General features: G+C 34.5%; 1 protein-coding gene across 1 annotated transcript; it reads right to left on the bottom strand.

Moving 5' to 3' along the window:
• Positions 1 to 4,560: 4,560 nt before the first annotated feature.
• Positions 4,561 to 9,866, bottom strand: LOC129791379 (peptidoglycan-recognition protein LB-like). Its single transcript, XM_055829535.1, has 5 exons — positions 9,431 to 9,866; positions 8,160 to 8,264; positions 7,950 to 8,074; positions 6,769 to 6,853; positions 4,561 to 5,110 (listed from the first exon to the last, which is right to left on the bottom strand). The coding sequence occupies exons 1-5, from the start codon at positions 9,480 to 9,482 to the stop codon at positions 4,893 to 4,895; spliced, it is 585 nt and encodes a 194-aa protein (XP_055685510.1). The 5' UTR covers positions 9,483 to 9,866; the 3' UTR covers positions 4,561 to 4,892.
• Positions 9,867 to 15,909: the final 6,043 nt, after the last annotated feature.

The raw sequence follows: 15,909 nt of genomic DNA, 5'->3' as shown, positions 1-15,909 counted from the left end.
TACTTTATTTTTGAATACGAAAATTAAATATTTTATCTCTTTATACTTATACAGCTTGCTTTCACGTAATATTTAACAATGCATGACTTTAGTGATAGGAAAGGCACAAAATAATTCAAGGAGTCTGAATTGAGCAGTATTTCCCATTTTTCTTCCAAAGATTCATTATTTTTTAGAATAGAAATTTCGTTTTCTTTGTCAAAAATACAAAAATTTCGTAACACTTTTACTCCATAGATATTTCTTCTTACAATTTAGTCCAATTTTTATAATTTTCCTTTAAATAAAAAACTTGGGAGATAAGACATTCAAAACAGCATTCTCTCCCCTATGCATGCTTCCCATTTCAATTATATTTCGCCCATACATTCAACCTTATACTATCAAAGACTAAATTGCACCCAGCAGGGGCAAATGAATGCTCAAAAATTAGTATTCCGCCAAAGTCATGGGTAAACTACAAGAAATTGATAATTCTTTTCACCTAATATAAGCTCCCCTTCCCTCCTCGCTCCCGTGCGAGCATATTTATTGACAATTTGTTCAACACTCCTGCTGAATACATAGCACCCAACAATGCTCGGGCAAATTCTTTCATTTTGTACGCGCGTCCAATCTGGGTCAATGGCAGTTTTTTTTGTACCTCAAGTGGAAAATAAGTAGATGATATCAACCGAAAATTTCCACATTGTTGGGAAACGTAAGAAGTAAAAAAAAAAAGTCTGAGTGTGGCACACTCGTAGTCACCGTCTTATCTTCATCTAATGTGTGGGGACATGGGAAAGAACAACCGTGCCTCTGGTGTGGTAATAAAGGGCACTAACAATGCGATTTGTATGTGTTGTGTATACGTTAGATAGGTGAATGGGATAAGATGCTATGTGGGGTGAATGTTGTGAAAATTTTAATTTAATTGAAATAAACATAAGAGATGAGAACAAGAATCACTGTATATGTGCAATTTTCATTGCGACGTCTTAAGTAGGAGGAAAGGAGGGGGGTGGGGGAAGCGAAGCTCGGGAAGCTCTTGATGTGTCTGCAAGGAAACTTTCTTTTGCCATCTATATGGTGCACTTGAAGAAGCTTCCTTGGCGCGCAACATGAAAATCGGGAGCATGTTGGAAAATCCTTGGGGAGATTGCTTGCCGGAGGCAGGGCTTTCGGATATTATCATGGTAATGAGTGTTTATAGTGAGGTACTTTGGATTTAGTACGATGCATATATGGGCTGAGGGGTGGCAGGAAGTTGCCATAGAGCTTTATGCGATGGCATCCCCAGAGAGTGTTGCCTTTTGCCGAAAACGATGCACCCTTGAGCCAAACATACTCCCCCGTACTCAATTGGATTTTCATTCTTCGCGTTATAGCAGCTCACGATGGGGCTATTTGGCCACCAGCGATAGCGAATATTATTGGCACTCCGCTAGGCGGGTCGATTGTTGCCTCTAAAGTGGGCGAGAACGACATGATATTCATGAAGCTATTGAAAGCTCAAATCACTATTCGTTCACCGATAGAACGCTACACCAAACAAACAATAATAAAAAAAAGAGTTCAGTAAGCTTCCAAGGAAGATTAAATAGGTAGTTGTATGGAGTAGTATGGGGGTTAAAATCGGGATGTTTTAGCTCTGTATCCGCTTTCATACACTATACACGACATGTGGGAAATGAATTTGGGATATTCATATCTGACCATATAAATTTAATAATGGAAAATGCAAAACGGACTCATAAACTACATGCGGGGTATGTGTCATGTGAACGTAGGGCAGGGTATATAGTTTGCAAAATCACAAACATAAAGTGCTCACAGCAAATGCAAACAGAAAATGGATTTATTGTGAGAGATTAGATCTAACGAATCCATAATTTGCTGCAATATCGCAAATGCTGAACTTCCCACAATTATTCTTCTTCTTTTAACATGTCTACATTTTTATTTAAACACATCCCTTCCATCTCATATTTCAGAGGGTATAGACATTGAAATTGGAAAGGTTTTATCAAATTCAAATATTAATTAAATTTCCGTACTAAAATTATGAATATGGGAATGTGTGGTATAAGAGGTGAACATTGATAAAATAATTTATGGAAAATCTTTGGGAAATTTTTAATTTTCCAACTGTTCTATTCTGTCTGAACGTCCAAGCGATAGTTATCCATTTTTTCATCAAATTTTGAGCTTTGGAACGTCGTCGGATTATTTTGTTAAATTGAGTGTAGGTAAATGAGCTTTTACAACTACATATTATCAAGAAAACTCAATGTTCTTGAAAGCTTTCAAGAAAATCTAGAAAAAAGATTAATTTCCGCATTTTAACTCCTCAAAAATAACAGCGTAGTGGCTTGATTCTAATGTGAAAAGAAAGCCTTCTAAATATTCCTAAAAAGTCCAGGAATTTTCGACTTTTTATTTAAGATCAAAATAAATTATTTTCATGCTAAAAATTCCGAAAAAGCTCTCAAAAGCTCAATGAATACATCCGGGGTTGAAGTTCTAAAAATAAATCTTTTCATGAAACATGGGTGCAAAGGACTGACACTTATGATTCACCTTATTGACCTTTTTGACCCCTTTTTCCATTGCCATTTCCACCGCATTTCATTTTTCCCCATCCTGACTATTGCTTTTGGAATCCTAAATCTGGAAATCATTCAAGCTTAAAATGAATTCATGTTTTATTTTATTATTTCATATAGAGAAAATATTTTTCAGAATATTATATTGCAGATGAATGAGTTCATGCTTAGGTGAAAAGCTCAATTTTGGTTATGTTAAAACAACACTTTAAACAAAGTTTAAAGCAAAGAAAAATATGAAGAAAAGCACATTTCAGCAGAATTATGAAAAAATTGCTCTCGGGGATGATTAATTTTGAAGAGCATGAAATGCTTCTATGTTCATGAGCTTTATCAGGGAAAACCCTGAGCTAACATTTTCATAGAGTCATATTTAATTTAATAAAATGTTCAAAAAAATCAATTTTCCATCAAAGTTGGAGGAAAAATTCGTGAACAATTCACTGTGATTTGCCCTTTTTTGTTGGAAAATTCTCGGAAAATTAGTTCTGCAAATAATTACTCCTTTTGTTCTTCCTCCACCACCACTCTGGCTGTTTTCAAACAACAACTATATGTTGTTATATAAATGAATAAGCAATAAAAAATGCAGAGAGAAAATTACACACTCTGACGGGGGAGAGTCAATAAAAAGTGGTCATGAGTAAATAGAAAATGAAGAAAAGTTGAACCACATATTTTCCTATTGCAGCTTTTTTTTCTTCTTCCTTTTTTTCCACTTGCAAACGCATCTGTTTCATAAGTTGTGTTGACTTTTTTTTTTGGTGCACAAAGTTTATTGGTATTTATAGCTTATTTGTGTTTGTTGGCTGCAAAAAAGTTACATCGGACGGAAAGGTTGTTTACTCACTTAGCACGCCACAAGAATAAACATGCAATTCTCCATCGTACTCAATTTGAGCAAAATGGTGCGGCGGTGCGAGAAAACTTTCCACGCGCACCCATGAAAGCTCCACGATTGAGAAAAGTTTTTCCCCATTGGTCAAGGGGGTGAATTGAATCAGGGTGTGTGGATGGAAAATATAATAATTCATCCATTGGACCATCGTGACGAATAAGGGGTGCTCTGTGTGATAAATGTGGGTGACTCATTGGCCAAAAAGGCGCGTACACAGCATGCAAAAAAGCAATAAAATCTTGATCACAAGCAACGTGATGATTCGTCTCAAAATGTGTTTGAGCTTTTCACTGCATATATGCGGCTCTGCTGTAAAAACCCTCCTTCACCGTACACTTGACTTTCTTCTTCTTATACAACAGCGACGGGGTGAGAAATGTTTATTTATCTCACCCCCTCCCCCTCTCCGGTACTCCCTCAGAGTTCCCACAACCGTCAACGGGAGAGTGGGAGGATGGTAAATGGCTGGAAAAAGGTTCACTTGAGCTTGTGCTGGGTGAGAAAAGAAAATTGGATTGAAGGAAAAGTTGGGGAAAAAACACGATTTTAATTTTCTCACGAAGGCGTGATTTATAGCGAATTTCACCCCCCAAACCCTCGGGTAGTGAGTCTCAACCTTGTTTAGCGATATCGTGTATCGTGCAATTCAATCGGGGAGCTCCAAATTGAATATTTCTCCGAGTCATTTAGATGGATGATCCCTTATCAGAGATTTATGTCGCAACCCTCTTATGCGATGGGAAGAATAATTGGCGTGTAAAAGCGAAAAAAAAAATGGGAAATGTTTTAAATTTGTCCCAATACCCTACCTAAAAGTGATTAAGGGCACATTTAGCACCATGTTCTATTAACCATTAATTTCCGCACCTTGTTAGCACCTACATGCAATGCTAGAAATATTTTGTTTGCAACGAACATTAAAGGAAAATTTAATTTTTTTTTAACAAAAAAATAATTTTTCTTTTAAAGTCTTTTTTTTCAACAAATTTTACTCACGATATTAATTTTTTAATATTTAAATAACTTTTCACCAATTGGAAGCGAAACATCAAATTGGCACAGGAAAAAAAAGTTAAATGTTGTAATTAAATTTAATTCCCATTTGTCGGAGTTGAAAGCAATATTACCTACCTATATGTATAATTTTTTTAAAGTAAACTTTTCGCGTCAATTTGATTTATGGCGAGAGAATAATTTTAATTTAATTCACTATCTGTGCGAAAACCTCCACTCCATCACGCGAGAGTTATGTGATGGTGACAGCCGCGGAATTCATCGTTTTATCTCGGTACGAATAAATCAGGAAAATTGTGCGAGGAATGTCTCTAAAAGCGTCAGAAAATTTCTCTTTGCCTCACTAGAAAAAAAATATTATCTGGCATGGAATTTTATTCGCGTGGTCCCGTGTATCATCTGAAGGCTTTGTAGTTGTCATTTGGTCCCGATGGGCGTGGGGAGAAATGGGGCCACGTTGTGATTTCGTCGAAGAGCCTCTGACCCGGGCATTCGGTATCGCGTACCTGACGATGTCCTAGCAGTGTGTAATTCCTCTCAATGTGACCCTCTTCAACGCCATATTGGATAAGTTTACGAACTGCCCGGAGCATCTTCTCAGGTGGGAGCTTTTCTGTGTGAGGAAGTGCCGAGAAAAAAAAAAGAAGAATTTCAGATGAACTTTGCGCGCGTTCTCAAAAACCACCGCCAACATAATTAGAGTGAGAGACTTTAATTGCCCTATCGCAGTTTCTACAGGTCAGAAATATTGCAAAGCTGAAAGCGTTCTTGCGAAATTATGCAAAAGGAAACCCACGGTACCCCAGGAAACCCCGTTTTTTGCGCGCTTCTCTTCATAAGTTTTCTAAATGTCTAAAGGGGAGAATGGGGCAATATGAGAGGGGTAATGGGAATTTCTTCGTAATAATTTTCAAGGTTTTGAGAATTTTCTTTGAAACGCGCCTTTTATCGTTCTTAGAAATTAACTGTGGAACAATTTGAACCTCAAAATTAAATTGCAAAAATATCTTTTTAAAAAATCTCTTTCTCTTTTTAAAACTCTTTCAAATGAAAAATAATTTTAAATAAAATTAAAAGAACGTCTTTAAGGAATTATTCTAAAAAAGAGATTCAATTCACCTTCTTCAAGTACTGAAGAAAGCCTTAAGCATATTCGAACAAAAGCTCTATAATAATTATTATTAATTAATTAAAATTAATCAAAATCATCCTAATGGAAATAAATTGAAACTTATCCAGAAACATAGAAAATTAAAAATCATGAATTCTCTACGGTTGGATTTAATAGAAGATTTTTGTCGCTTCTGGCTGAACAAAGCTTAAGCTTATTTAATTTAATATCACCAAGAAAATGCAAAATAAATCAATTATTGCATCCTAATTTTGAAGATTCTCTTAACACATGGAGGATCCGACATTTCTAACCTCAAACTTTGAACACAGTTTTCTCTCAAAAAGAAAATGTTTTTCCACGTTTTCTTTCAACAATCTAGAAGTAATTGAACTTCCTTACAAATAAGGATGTTGAATTTATCACCATAAATTAAATTATTCTTATTTTGTAATGATTAAAAATTCTAATTGGCCACGGTGGCCAGCCAAATCCTCCAAGGGTTAATTTAGTATTCTTGTCAGCCTGAACTGATTGAAACTACGTTCTTATATTCTCTCAAAATGTCTTTTTGATTAAAGAAATTCCCCAAAAAATTCTATTAGCCGTTAAATTCAAACCTAGATTTTAGAATAAATTATAAGGTGTATTTCAGAAATTTGCACCACTCAACCCCAGTCACCCCTAAGGGTATATGTGGAAGAATGTGAGGTAATTCGCAACGTGAAGGAGTGCGAGGAAGTTCCATGGGGGACGATTTTTTTCTTTATATTCTTCTGCTTATGAGAGAAATACGATGGGAGCAGCGAGACTAAGATGGGGAAAAAGAGAAGTCTGCCTTAAGGTGAAGTCCTGTGGAGAGTGGATGAGTAAGGAAATTCAATTTTCTTCCTCATATATCCACACACAGGGGATATTTCAATTCAAGTACGCATAAATTTTCCGGTCAGTCAGTTTGGGTTTGAGGGCATAATTCCCCGTGATACGAGCGTTCCAGGTAATATCGCAAAGTACTCGGGGAGAGCTGTGAAGAGACTTACCAGGAGACCTGGGGATTGATGCCACATATTTCCAGGGCAATTGTGCTGCACAAATCCACCCGGACGTACGCTCGCAAACACACCATATTTCACATAGAGCTGAACAAATGATCTACTCACCTCTCCAGTCGCCGATTAAGCATATTCCCACACTTTTGTCATTGTATCGGGGAGCATGTGCGCCAATCACGGAAAAGCCACGTCCCTGTTTCGAACAAAATGAAAAGTTTCATCATGATATTTTCCACATACATACATTCATATTGAATTCCTCTTTTCACGTTCATGTCAAAAAGTTCCTACTACAGTATTACCATCTGTTTTAATGCTTTCATACTCATATGTATGTATGTATATTATTGGACTTTTGGACATATATACATAAAATGGTAGACAGGCAATGTCCTATGTCTGCTACCCCAACATGCAGTGACAGTTTCGAAGTAATGAAAATGTAAATAATTTTATAATAAAATAATACAAATGAAGTTTCTCCGTGCAAGTTATAAAATGTCGAGTAGCTCGTTAAATTTTTAGCACGTTTGTGATATTTTTCAAAGTTTTTTATTGTCGCCTTTGGGAACTAGAAAATTCTGGGAAATTCACAGAAGACAGAACGAGACGATGGAATCAATAATAAGGTTAAAGATTTAATGTAATTCAAGAAAATCCCTGAACTTTCTTAAATCTTGTCCCTAATCCGTTAAATCCATTAAATCTTTGGGGGAATTTTATGCTCTGTATTAATTAAAATTTATTTTTACCACAAAAGCTTAAGTCGCTTTATTGTAAGATTTCAGAATTAATTGTTGATTTAAGAATGAGAGAAAAGTTATCGTTGTCTCTACTACTCAGGTAGACGTTAGAAAGCTTCGAGAGCTTTCAACTTATGTAATTGGCAAAAATCTCCCTTCTTTGGATTATTACTTAATTAAGAATTAATTTATTTGATTTTTTAAGCAAAATATTTATCAAAAAATTATACAATTTTAAAGAAGTAAAAAAAAAATCGCTAAAAAATTTAGAAAAACCTAAAAATACGAACTTTTCGGCTTTTCCCAAACCTTTGAATGAGTGTTTTGCCCTTCTCACCCCTACCGAATGTTAATATCAACCCCTGATGGATAAACTTTGGTAGTAAAATTTCTTCAGCCCTCTCAGTTACTATTTAACCCCTTTTAATCTCATAAAAATAGTGCAAATATGTACAAAACAAACTAACATTTGTAAATGGTTTAGTAATCGTTTAGCTAATTTGCATAAAATGTTGATGAGAAAAGTTTGTGCAAAAGTGCATTTACCATGTAGATATTTCCATCTCCACCAACTGCAAAGCTGTAGCCAATGTCATTCCATCCGCGGTCGTTTTGGTGAAAGTCCTGCATACTCTGCATTGCCTTGATACATTCTGCACTATCGTGGCATTCTAATTAAAAGATAACCATTTAATTTTCCAACCACATCAGCTGCATAATGCTGCGGTGAATGCTATTTGCACAAAGAAAACTCACCACCGGGAATGTAGGAATGATGAATGATTACAAATTGCGATGGACCATTGAATGTCTCTACTAATTTAGGTGGTGCTGCACCCCAATCACATCGGCTAACAATATCTATATATGAGTTGGTCATTCCCAACCAAGTCCCGTGGGAATGGAGAATAAAAAAAAAAGTGAATGAGGAAAAAAAGATGGGAAATGCATAGAAATTACAATTCCATTTTGAAAGATTAAAATACTTTTCCCCTTTAGGAATTATTTTTTTTATTGGACCCATTTCCACAATGGCACGTTTGTGTGCTGTTGGGGCAAAAAGAAAGGAGGAAAAGTGGTGCAAATCACTCTCTTGTTTCTCAACTGGGGATTCACCGAATGCCGCCTTTTGCTCGACAACACATATTTTCTACGATGAAATAACCATACGTGAATGGGCTCCATGCAAAATGTCATAAAGAAACTAAAAAACTACGCTCAACTTTGCATAATAAAATTCCACGGTTTATACGAGCAAAAAGGAAACAAAGCTTTAAAGAGATTAAAATTTAATTCATTCATAATTTAATGAGAGAGTTATTTTCAACACACACAGAGGGGACATAGAGTAAAGTAGTCTACATCTGACATTGTAAAGCTTTTTTTCTAAAACGGAGCTTTTAATTTGGAGAAGAGATTTAATAATTTTACTATTTTTGTGTGTAAAAATTCGTAGAAATCTTCTGTTTATTCTTTTAAATGAAATTCTGAAGCCAAATACATATTTTCTGCTTTTTTTCTTCTGACTAAATTAACGTTAAATAGGTCGGATACAGAGCATTCTTCCCTACAGAAAAAAAATCTCAGAATGCGCTTAAAAAAATTTTTCTTATCAAAATTATTTAAAATAAATATCTATTTTAGAAGCCTCTAATTCAATTTTCCAATCAGTGCCGCAATATTATTAATTTTAATCACTGATATTTTAATTTTAATAAAAACTATATCAATTAAACTGAAACTAATTTAAAAATAAATACAAAAATACATGTTTTTCATAACTACTGTATGACGTGATAAAAGTTTTTCCATTTAGACATACAAATTCACATCATCTAATATTTTTATCGAAAGAATCATTTGCGGGGGAGTTTTCAGGATATTTTTTGTAAAGAAAAATTTATTGGAATATATTTAAAAAACATTTTTAACAACACGAATAGTTTTATGAATTTTTATCTGTACTTAAAATCACATTATTTACAGTGAATCATTATTTTTAATTACGCGAATGACCATTAAATTACCCGACAACGCTGAAAAATACAACACTCGTGCTGCAAAATCTGTCCCGGGCATTTTCCACCAATTACAATAAATAATAGTTTGTATATATCAATAATTTTGTAATATATACGTATGTGCTCTACTGCACCATATCGCGCACTAATTAAATTCTTTGCGGTGTTTTCTTTACTTTTTTTTATTTATTTTTTATAAAGCACCGTGTGATACAAATTGTTTGGCAAATTTGCACAGAAGATCGTCCTCAAGTCCACAATACTGCGCTAACTAAAGCGCTGTTTTGGAGTGTCTCCACTTTTATACATTCGACCAGAGGCACTCAAAACACCCAAGCTAATAAGCACCCGAGTGTTTTGTTGAACTTTGTGAGAGCTTGTAACAAAAAAATTCCGAAGTGCGCGTACAAATACAAAATCTCCCGATAATTCCGCGCCACATACAGTCAATCGTACAAGAGAGCAACGTAAAGTAATATAGTAATTGAGGGAAAAATTGTGCGACAAGTGTTGACACATTGATAAGGTGCTTCAAAAGTATCACAGAGAGATACCAAGTCTTATGCGGCTCGAATGCACGAGTCATTCAATTACATACATATAAGAAGAAAAAATCCCCCAAAATTGCCATTCATTGTTTATTCTTCCGAAACGAGTTCAAGTTTCTTTTCTTAAAATATTTTTTTAGGGTAAAGGTGGGATTCTTCGCTTCATTATCACTCTGTATGAACAAATATTGTGAGAATTTCTTAGAAAAATTGTTTACTTTTCAAATACCAAATACAATTTGAGATTGTATGATTACCTCTTACACCGAGTGAATCAAGCATCATGCCGCATAAAATGTATAATTATCAATATAGGAGAAGTCTGATTAAATTCTTTTTAATTTCTCGATAAGACTTTTGTGTGTGAAAAATTTTCATAGCGTGAGAATTATAAATGAAGTAAATATTTATTTTAATTTAACGCAAAAGACTTTAATAATATTTGCCAAGATATTTGCAAATTCATAAAAATTGTAACAAGTGTTCATTTTTAATATTATGATGCAAAATGTTTTTGTTTTTTTTTTTTGTTAATTGAGGAAATAGAAAATAACCAAATAATTAATAGGGGGTGGAAAAATTAAAAATTATTTAGAAAATTGATTTTTTTAGGTGTTTCAGTCTTTAAAATTGTCTTGAAAAGTCAATTCTAAGCCAATTTCTTAAAATTACGTGAAAGAAGATCAGAAATACTTCCTTTAACAGAATTTATTTGAATTTAAAGCAAATAAAAATTTAATGTCAACAAAATATTAAAGAGCTTTCAGAAAAAGCTTAGAATATGTATGTATATGCGTAGAAAGTCAGTAACCTTAAGAGAGCTCTCCTATTCCACTCTTTAAAACAATAGACAGCACTTAAAGATTCTTAATAATGTAGTATTTTTGCTTTAACATATTTTTTCTCTTTAACGATGTGAATACGATTAATATTAAAAGAAAATTCCATAAAAATCAATATTTGACCATAAATAGTTTCCTTGGAATTTCCATTAAAATTCTTTTAATATTTTCCTTCATAAACAAGTCCAAAGGCAATTAATAAAGCACAGAAATTCCCAGAAATTCCTTTTAAAAATGAATCCACTTGAATTTTATGACAGATAAAAAATCTAATTATTTACCTAAAACTTCAAATATGCTGAAATAAACATTAATCTCACAGCAAAAAGTTACCTGAGGGAGAAATTTCCATGAAAGCTCATTAAAACTAATTAAACTTTCGCATTGATTTATTTTATGTGACAGAAAATAATAAATATTCGTATCGCTCGTATTCTTTTGAACTTTATAAATTCAATCAAACTTCATTATACATATTTATATTAACTTGATATTTATGTTAATTTTGTGAACAATAACTTTCAATAAAGGCGCTTTAGTTGGAAATTATTTAATTATTAATTTCAAAAAAAAAATTAAGGGTAAGTGCTTTTTGACATAATAATGGATGGGTAATTAAATAATAAACATTTTATTTATTTTTGAAAGCTTTTAGGGGAGAGTTTTCCAAAATACGAACTCGTGAGCTTTTTTCTAGGGGAAAATTTTAAATAATGTAGAGTGGATTTAATTTTCTTCTTGTTTCATGAAAGTATTACCTAAGGTATTATTATTTATGTGAAGATAGGAAATTCGAGAATAGAGCAACATATTTGAGCATAATCCTCCTTTATATGAATTTTAAATGGAACGTCTAGAGCGTTCTTGGCTTGGTTCTTGGAGTATGTGAAGGGTGCATACGAAGATGCTACATTCCTTTTGTACTTTAAAGACTTAACTTCAAACTTTCAGGGGGTTTAAATGGGTTTGCAAGCTTTCCATCGTGATATTATGTAGGTATATATTGCTCTGAGAAATAAAAGACATTTTATAAAAAAAATGAAAGCTCAGTCTATATATAACAAATTGAAAGAACGAAAGCTTTGACGAATAAATCAAATTGTAAATGAAATATGCTAATAATGTTGCTTTATAAATATGAAAATTGTCCAGTGATAACTGGTAAAATATCCACATATAATGGTACAAAAAACCACCGAGAATTCATTGTATTTGTATTATCGCTGAATTACCTTGAATTTTTCAGTGGATTCTCTCATTTTCCCATCAGCATTGATTAGATTGTTCCGGTGAAGTACAAAAAGCATTTTATGAAATAAAAATTTGTTATTTTGATATCTCCGCACTATTTGCACTTCTCTTAAAATATTGATGCTTTTGCAAATAAATGAAAAACATCACATGCAAAACCACAGATGGTACTTCCCCTGAGACCTCGCAGATGAACCCTTCACTTGCAAATGGGCTCAATGTGTGGTCAAGCGATGTTATCTTGTGGGAGATTTATTCATTTTTTCATCAATATAGAAAATTCATATATCTCCTCATGTTTATTGCAAAGCTCATGGGAGAGAATCCGGTTTCATTATGAGCATCGTAAACATGGTGTTGTCAAGATGTTGGTGGTGGGCATCACGTGAGAAGATGAGAGAAATTCATGGACGGGGAAGTCCCTCCATAACTCACATTTTTTCTGCTTTTCTCACAAAGAAATTTCAAATTCCTGAACCTGCAGACGTTAACACTATTCCTCATCCAACACCCATAGCATAACCATTCCAAACACATGACCTCACACAGCTTTTGCTTTTCATCAACATTTTGGCACATCATACACGGGCTGTGTCTACTCTTACTTCCCCCCTAAAATGCAAAAGAGCAAAACCCAAATTGTGTTTGCGAAACTTTACAGACACTTAAGTCAAATCAGGGTCGGGCTGTACATATAGGATAAATTTATGGTCACACATTGAGTATAAGATGCATTTTCATGCATTGTACTGCAACTCAATGGATGTCTATTTGCAATCCAGCAGCAGCCACCCCTCATGAGACCACTGCAAATGCCGTAACGAGTGAGTTAGTAACTGTCGTCAACATTTAAAGGGGTTTGAATTTAACTGTGTGGCATAGTACAAATTATCACATTGACAGTTTATAAACATCAATTGCACATTTGCTCCACCCGCTCAACCACTTCATTTCCCACCCTCACAGAGCTTTTCCTCTGTTGGGCCACCCACACCCCCCTTCGTCTGTGTCACAGTGTCCCACAGCAAGACGACGGGTGCACTCATCGAAATTCCAAGCACGTCACGGGAATCTACTGGGGGTTAAATTTAAACCTGTAACAAGATAAATGGTATAAACTTGCAGTACAAGATCTTTCTTCAGCACAATAAAAGAGTCCCCCAAGAATTGGTCAAGAGGTTTAAGAATTTATTTTTACTATGTTTGAATGCAAGAGTCAATGTTGTTGCAAAATATTTGATTTTTCGCTTAAAATACTAATTTTTTCATGAATTTTTAACAGTTTTTTGGGACTTGATGAAGAAGTTGAACGCAACCAAAAAGCCATAATTTGACCAATTAGAAGTCAGAAATGGAAATAAAAACATATATTTTAGGGATCTTTTGCGTGTAAAAAGACAAGCATAATCGATTTTTCTCGAAATTTTGCACATTTTTCAACGAAAAACAATTTTTTTGCATTTTGTCATCAGTATGTTTAACTAAAATTAGCTGGTTTTGATTTGGAGCTGCAAAATCGAATACGTTTTTGAGTTAAAATACGTAAAATATATAAAAGAGAAATTTTGGAAAAATTATTTGTCTTTTTCTATCAGCATTTTTCTTAAGATATCTTAAGTTTTTTTATTTAGGAATCCTAAGAAATCGCATGAAAACTTATGACATTCTTAAGTAAACTTATTTAGTCTGTCTAACTAGTAAATTTCAACCCTTTATCTCCAACAAATTATTGACTATTGCTTGCAATTTAAATCATCTCCTACTTTTTTCGAAGGAGGATTAAAAAGTAATTGAGCTCCCGGCATCACGAGTGAAAAGATCTAAAAGATGATTTGCCTTTTTTCTCGCCCCCCAATCAATTTTAAAGTAATCAAATGGAAAACGGAGTTGTATGCAATTAGTGTTGGTTGCAAAGCTCCCGCACGAGGATGCTTTAATTTTTTTCCGAGTGTTCGCTGAGATCTTCAGTTGAACGTACTTGAAGACCTCGTGTGTGTGCAGTGAAGCTCAATTGCTCGTATTGCTGCTGCTGCTGGATGCTGGGTGGTAGGAAGCAGCGAGTCAAAGAAAAGCATGGGGTGGTGTACTCTTTAAACACACACACAGCAATGGAGGGGGTGGACGAGGAACTGTGCAAAATCGTATTTATTTTCAAATTGATGGCGGTACAGAAACGAATCGACTGTGAACTATTTTCGCTTCTATACTTGATCGTTTATCTACCACCCACCTCTCAATCAACCAACTTCAATCATTCTTGTGAATGCCCATCCTCCCCATCTGGGGGGCTTTCTTTTTTTCCTTTTTAATTCGCACGCCAAAAGGGGAGGGAATAAGGGGGTTGAGGGAGGGATTGAGCCGGTAAAAAAAACCCGAGAAAATGTGTATCCGTCGATATACGATTGAAATGTTCCCGAGGAGAGGGATGTCTAGCATTGGAGTGTTTTGGTGTATTTACGAAATCCGTTGAGTTTAGCAAAATGCCAGCTGGTATGTGTAGCCAAATACAGAGAGACCTACAAATGCCACCCTCTCTCCATCACGAATGGATCTCATTCGGGGCTCTACAGTGGTGGCAGGTTATAAATTCCAGGAGGATTGCCAGGGATGGCGTAGAGCAAGCTCGAGAATTTGTGTGGAACACCTCTGTGCGCATTTTGGTGGCAACAAAAAGGGGTTGGAAATACGTGAGTTGTCTACACAACTTGCCGTAGAACGTATAATATAACGCCAAGGTGGTGTACTCCACTCATATTCTCCCATATTGCCCATATAGAGGGTGAGAACGAAAGAGCTCTATGGTGTGTAACACTGAAGCGGAACATTGCTTAAGTCCCTTTGAAGGCTCATGCTGGATAATTCATATCATATTAAAAAGAACGTGAGTATGTGCGCGTCTCACAATTTAAGTGGAATTTTATTTCTCCCCGTATTTCTTCACTTTCAACCAACTCCAGGCCCCCCATTCACAAGCCCCTTCCTTTCATATCCTTTTTCGCAAGATGGTTCAACCAGGATGATGCACCAAGTGGGAATAAAAAGGGGAAGGAAGAAAATGTCGTTGAAGCTGCACTTTGGTGCTCACTCTTCCAAAGGGAGGATGTGCAAAGCTCTTCATATTCACCAATATTGGAATTTAATTCACTAAACTGATTTAGATTCTTTCTGCTGCGATGAGCAGTACAAGATATTCCATTAGAGAGGCACTATATCGGATTTCATTTTATTACAATGTCGATGGATACGAGCCATGCGAGCTTATTTCTCACACACAAGGCGTTTGCCCTTCCCTTCTTGGAATAAATTTCTTGCAGAAATTTCAATTTGATTAACACTTGAGTTGTCTTGTTTTTTTTAAGAACTATATAGGAAAGAAAGCTTTTTCCCTTGAGCTTTTTTTTCTTTAAAATGTTTAGGAAAAACTACATTAAATGTTGATTGTGATAACACTGATAAACCGACGTTTGAAAAAGAAACGAATGAGAAGTTCTTATTGTTTTTTTTTTTTCTAAATAAAAGTATTCGACAAAAAGATAAGAAAAAAAGCTCCAAGTTTCACATGAAAGCTCCCAACTCAATCTGTTTGGCTTCTTTTAAATATTTTATGATCGTTCACAAAATTTTCCGTTTGTTTTGTGTCTTTTAATGATTTAATGAGAGCCTCCAGGAGTGAATAAACACTTTTCTTAAAGTTTATTTTCAAATAAGCTTCGATTGAAAATTTACCCAAATTAGAATTTCTTTTTATTTTCGCAAAGTCAATTTTAAACCAAATTTATTTAAATTTCGCTCAAAAAGCTCTAAAACTCATACTTTAACCAAAATTATTCGATTTTTGAATAAA

Source organism: Lutzomyia longipalpis, chromosome 2 (genome assembly GCF_024334085.1).
Source record: "Lutzomyia longipalpis isolate SR_M1_2022 chromosome 2, ASM2433408v1".
In the NCBI taxonomy this organism is placed as follows: Eukaryota; Metazoa; Arthropoda; class Insecta; order Diptera; family Psychodidae; genus Lutzomyia; species Lutzomyia longipalpis.
Note: the sequence above shows the minus strand (reverse complement) of the source record. Positions and strands in the feature narration are given on the sequence as shown.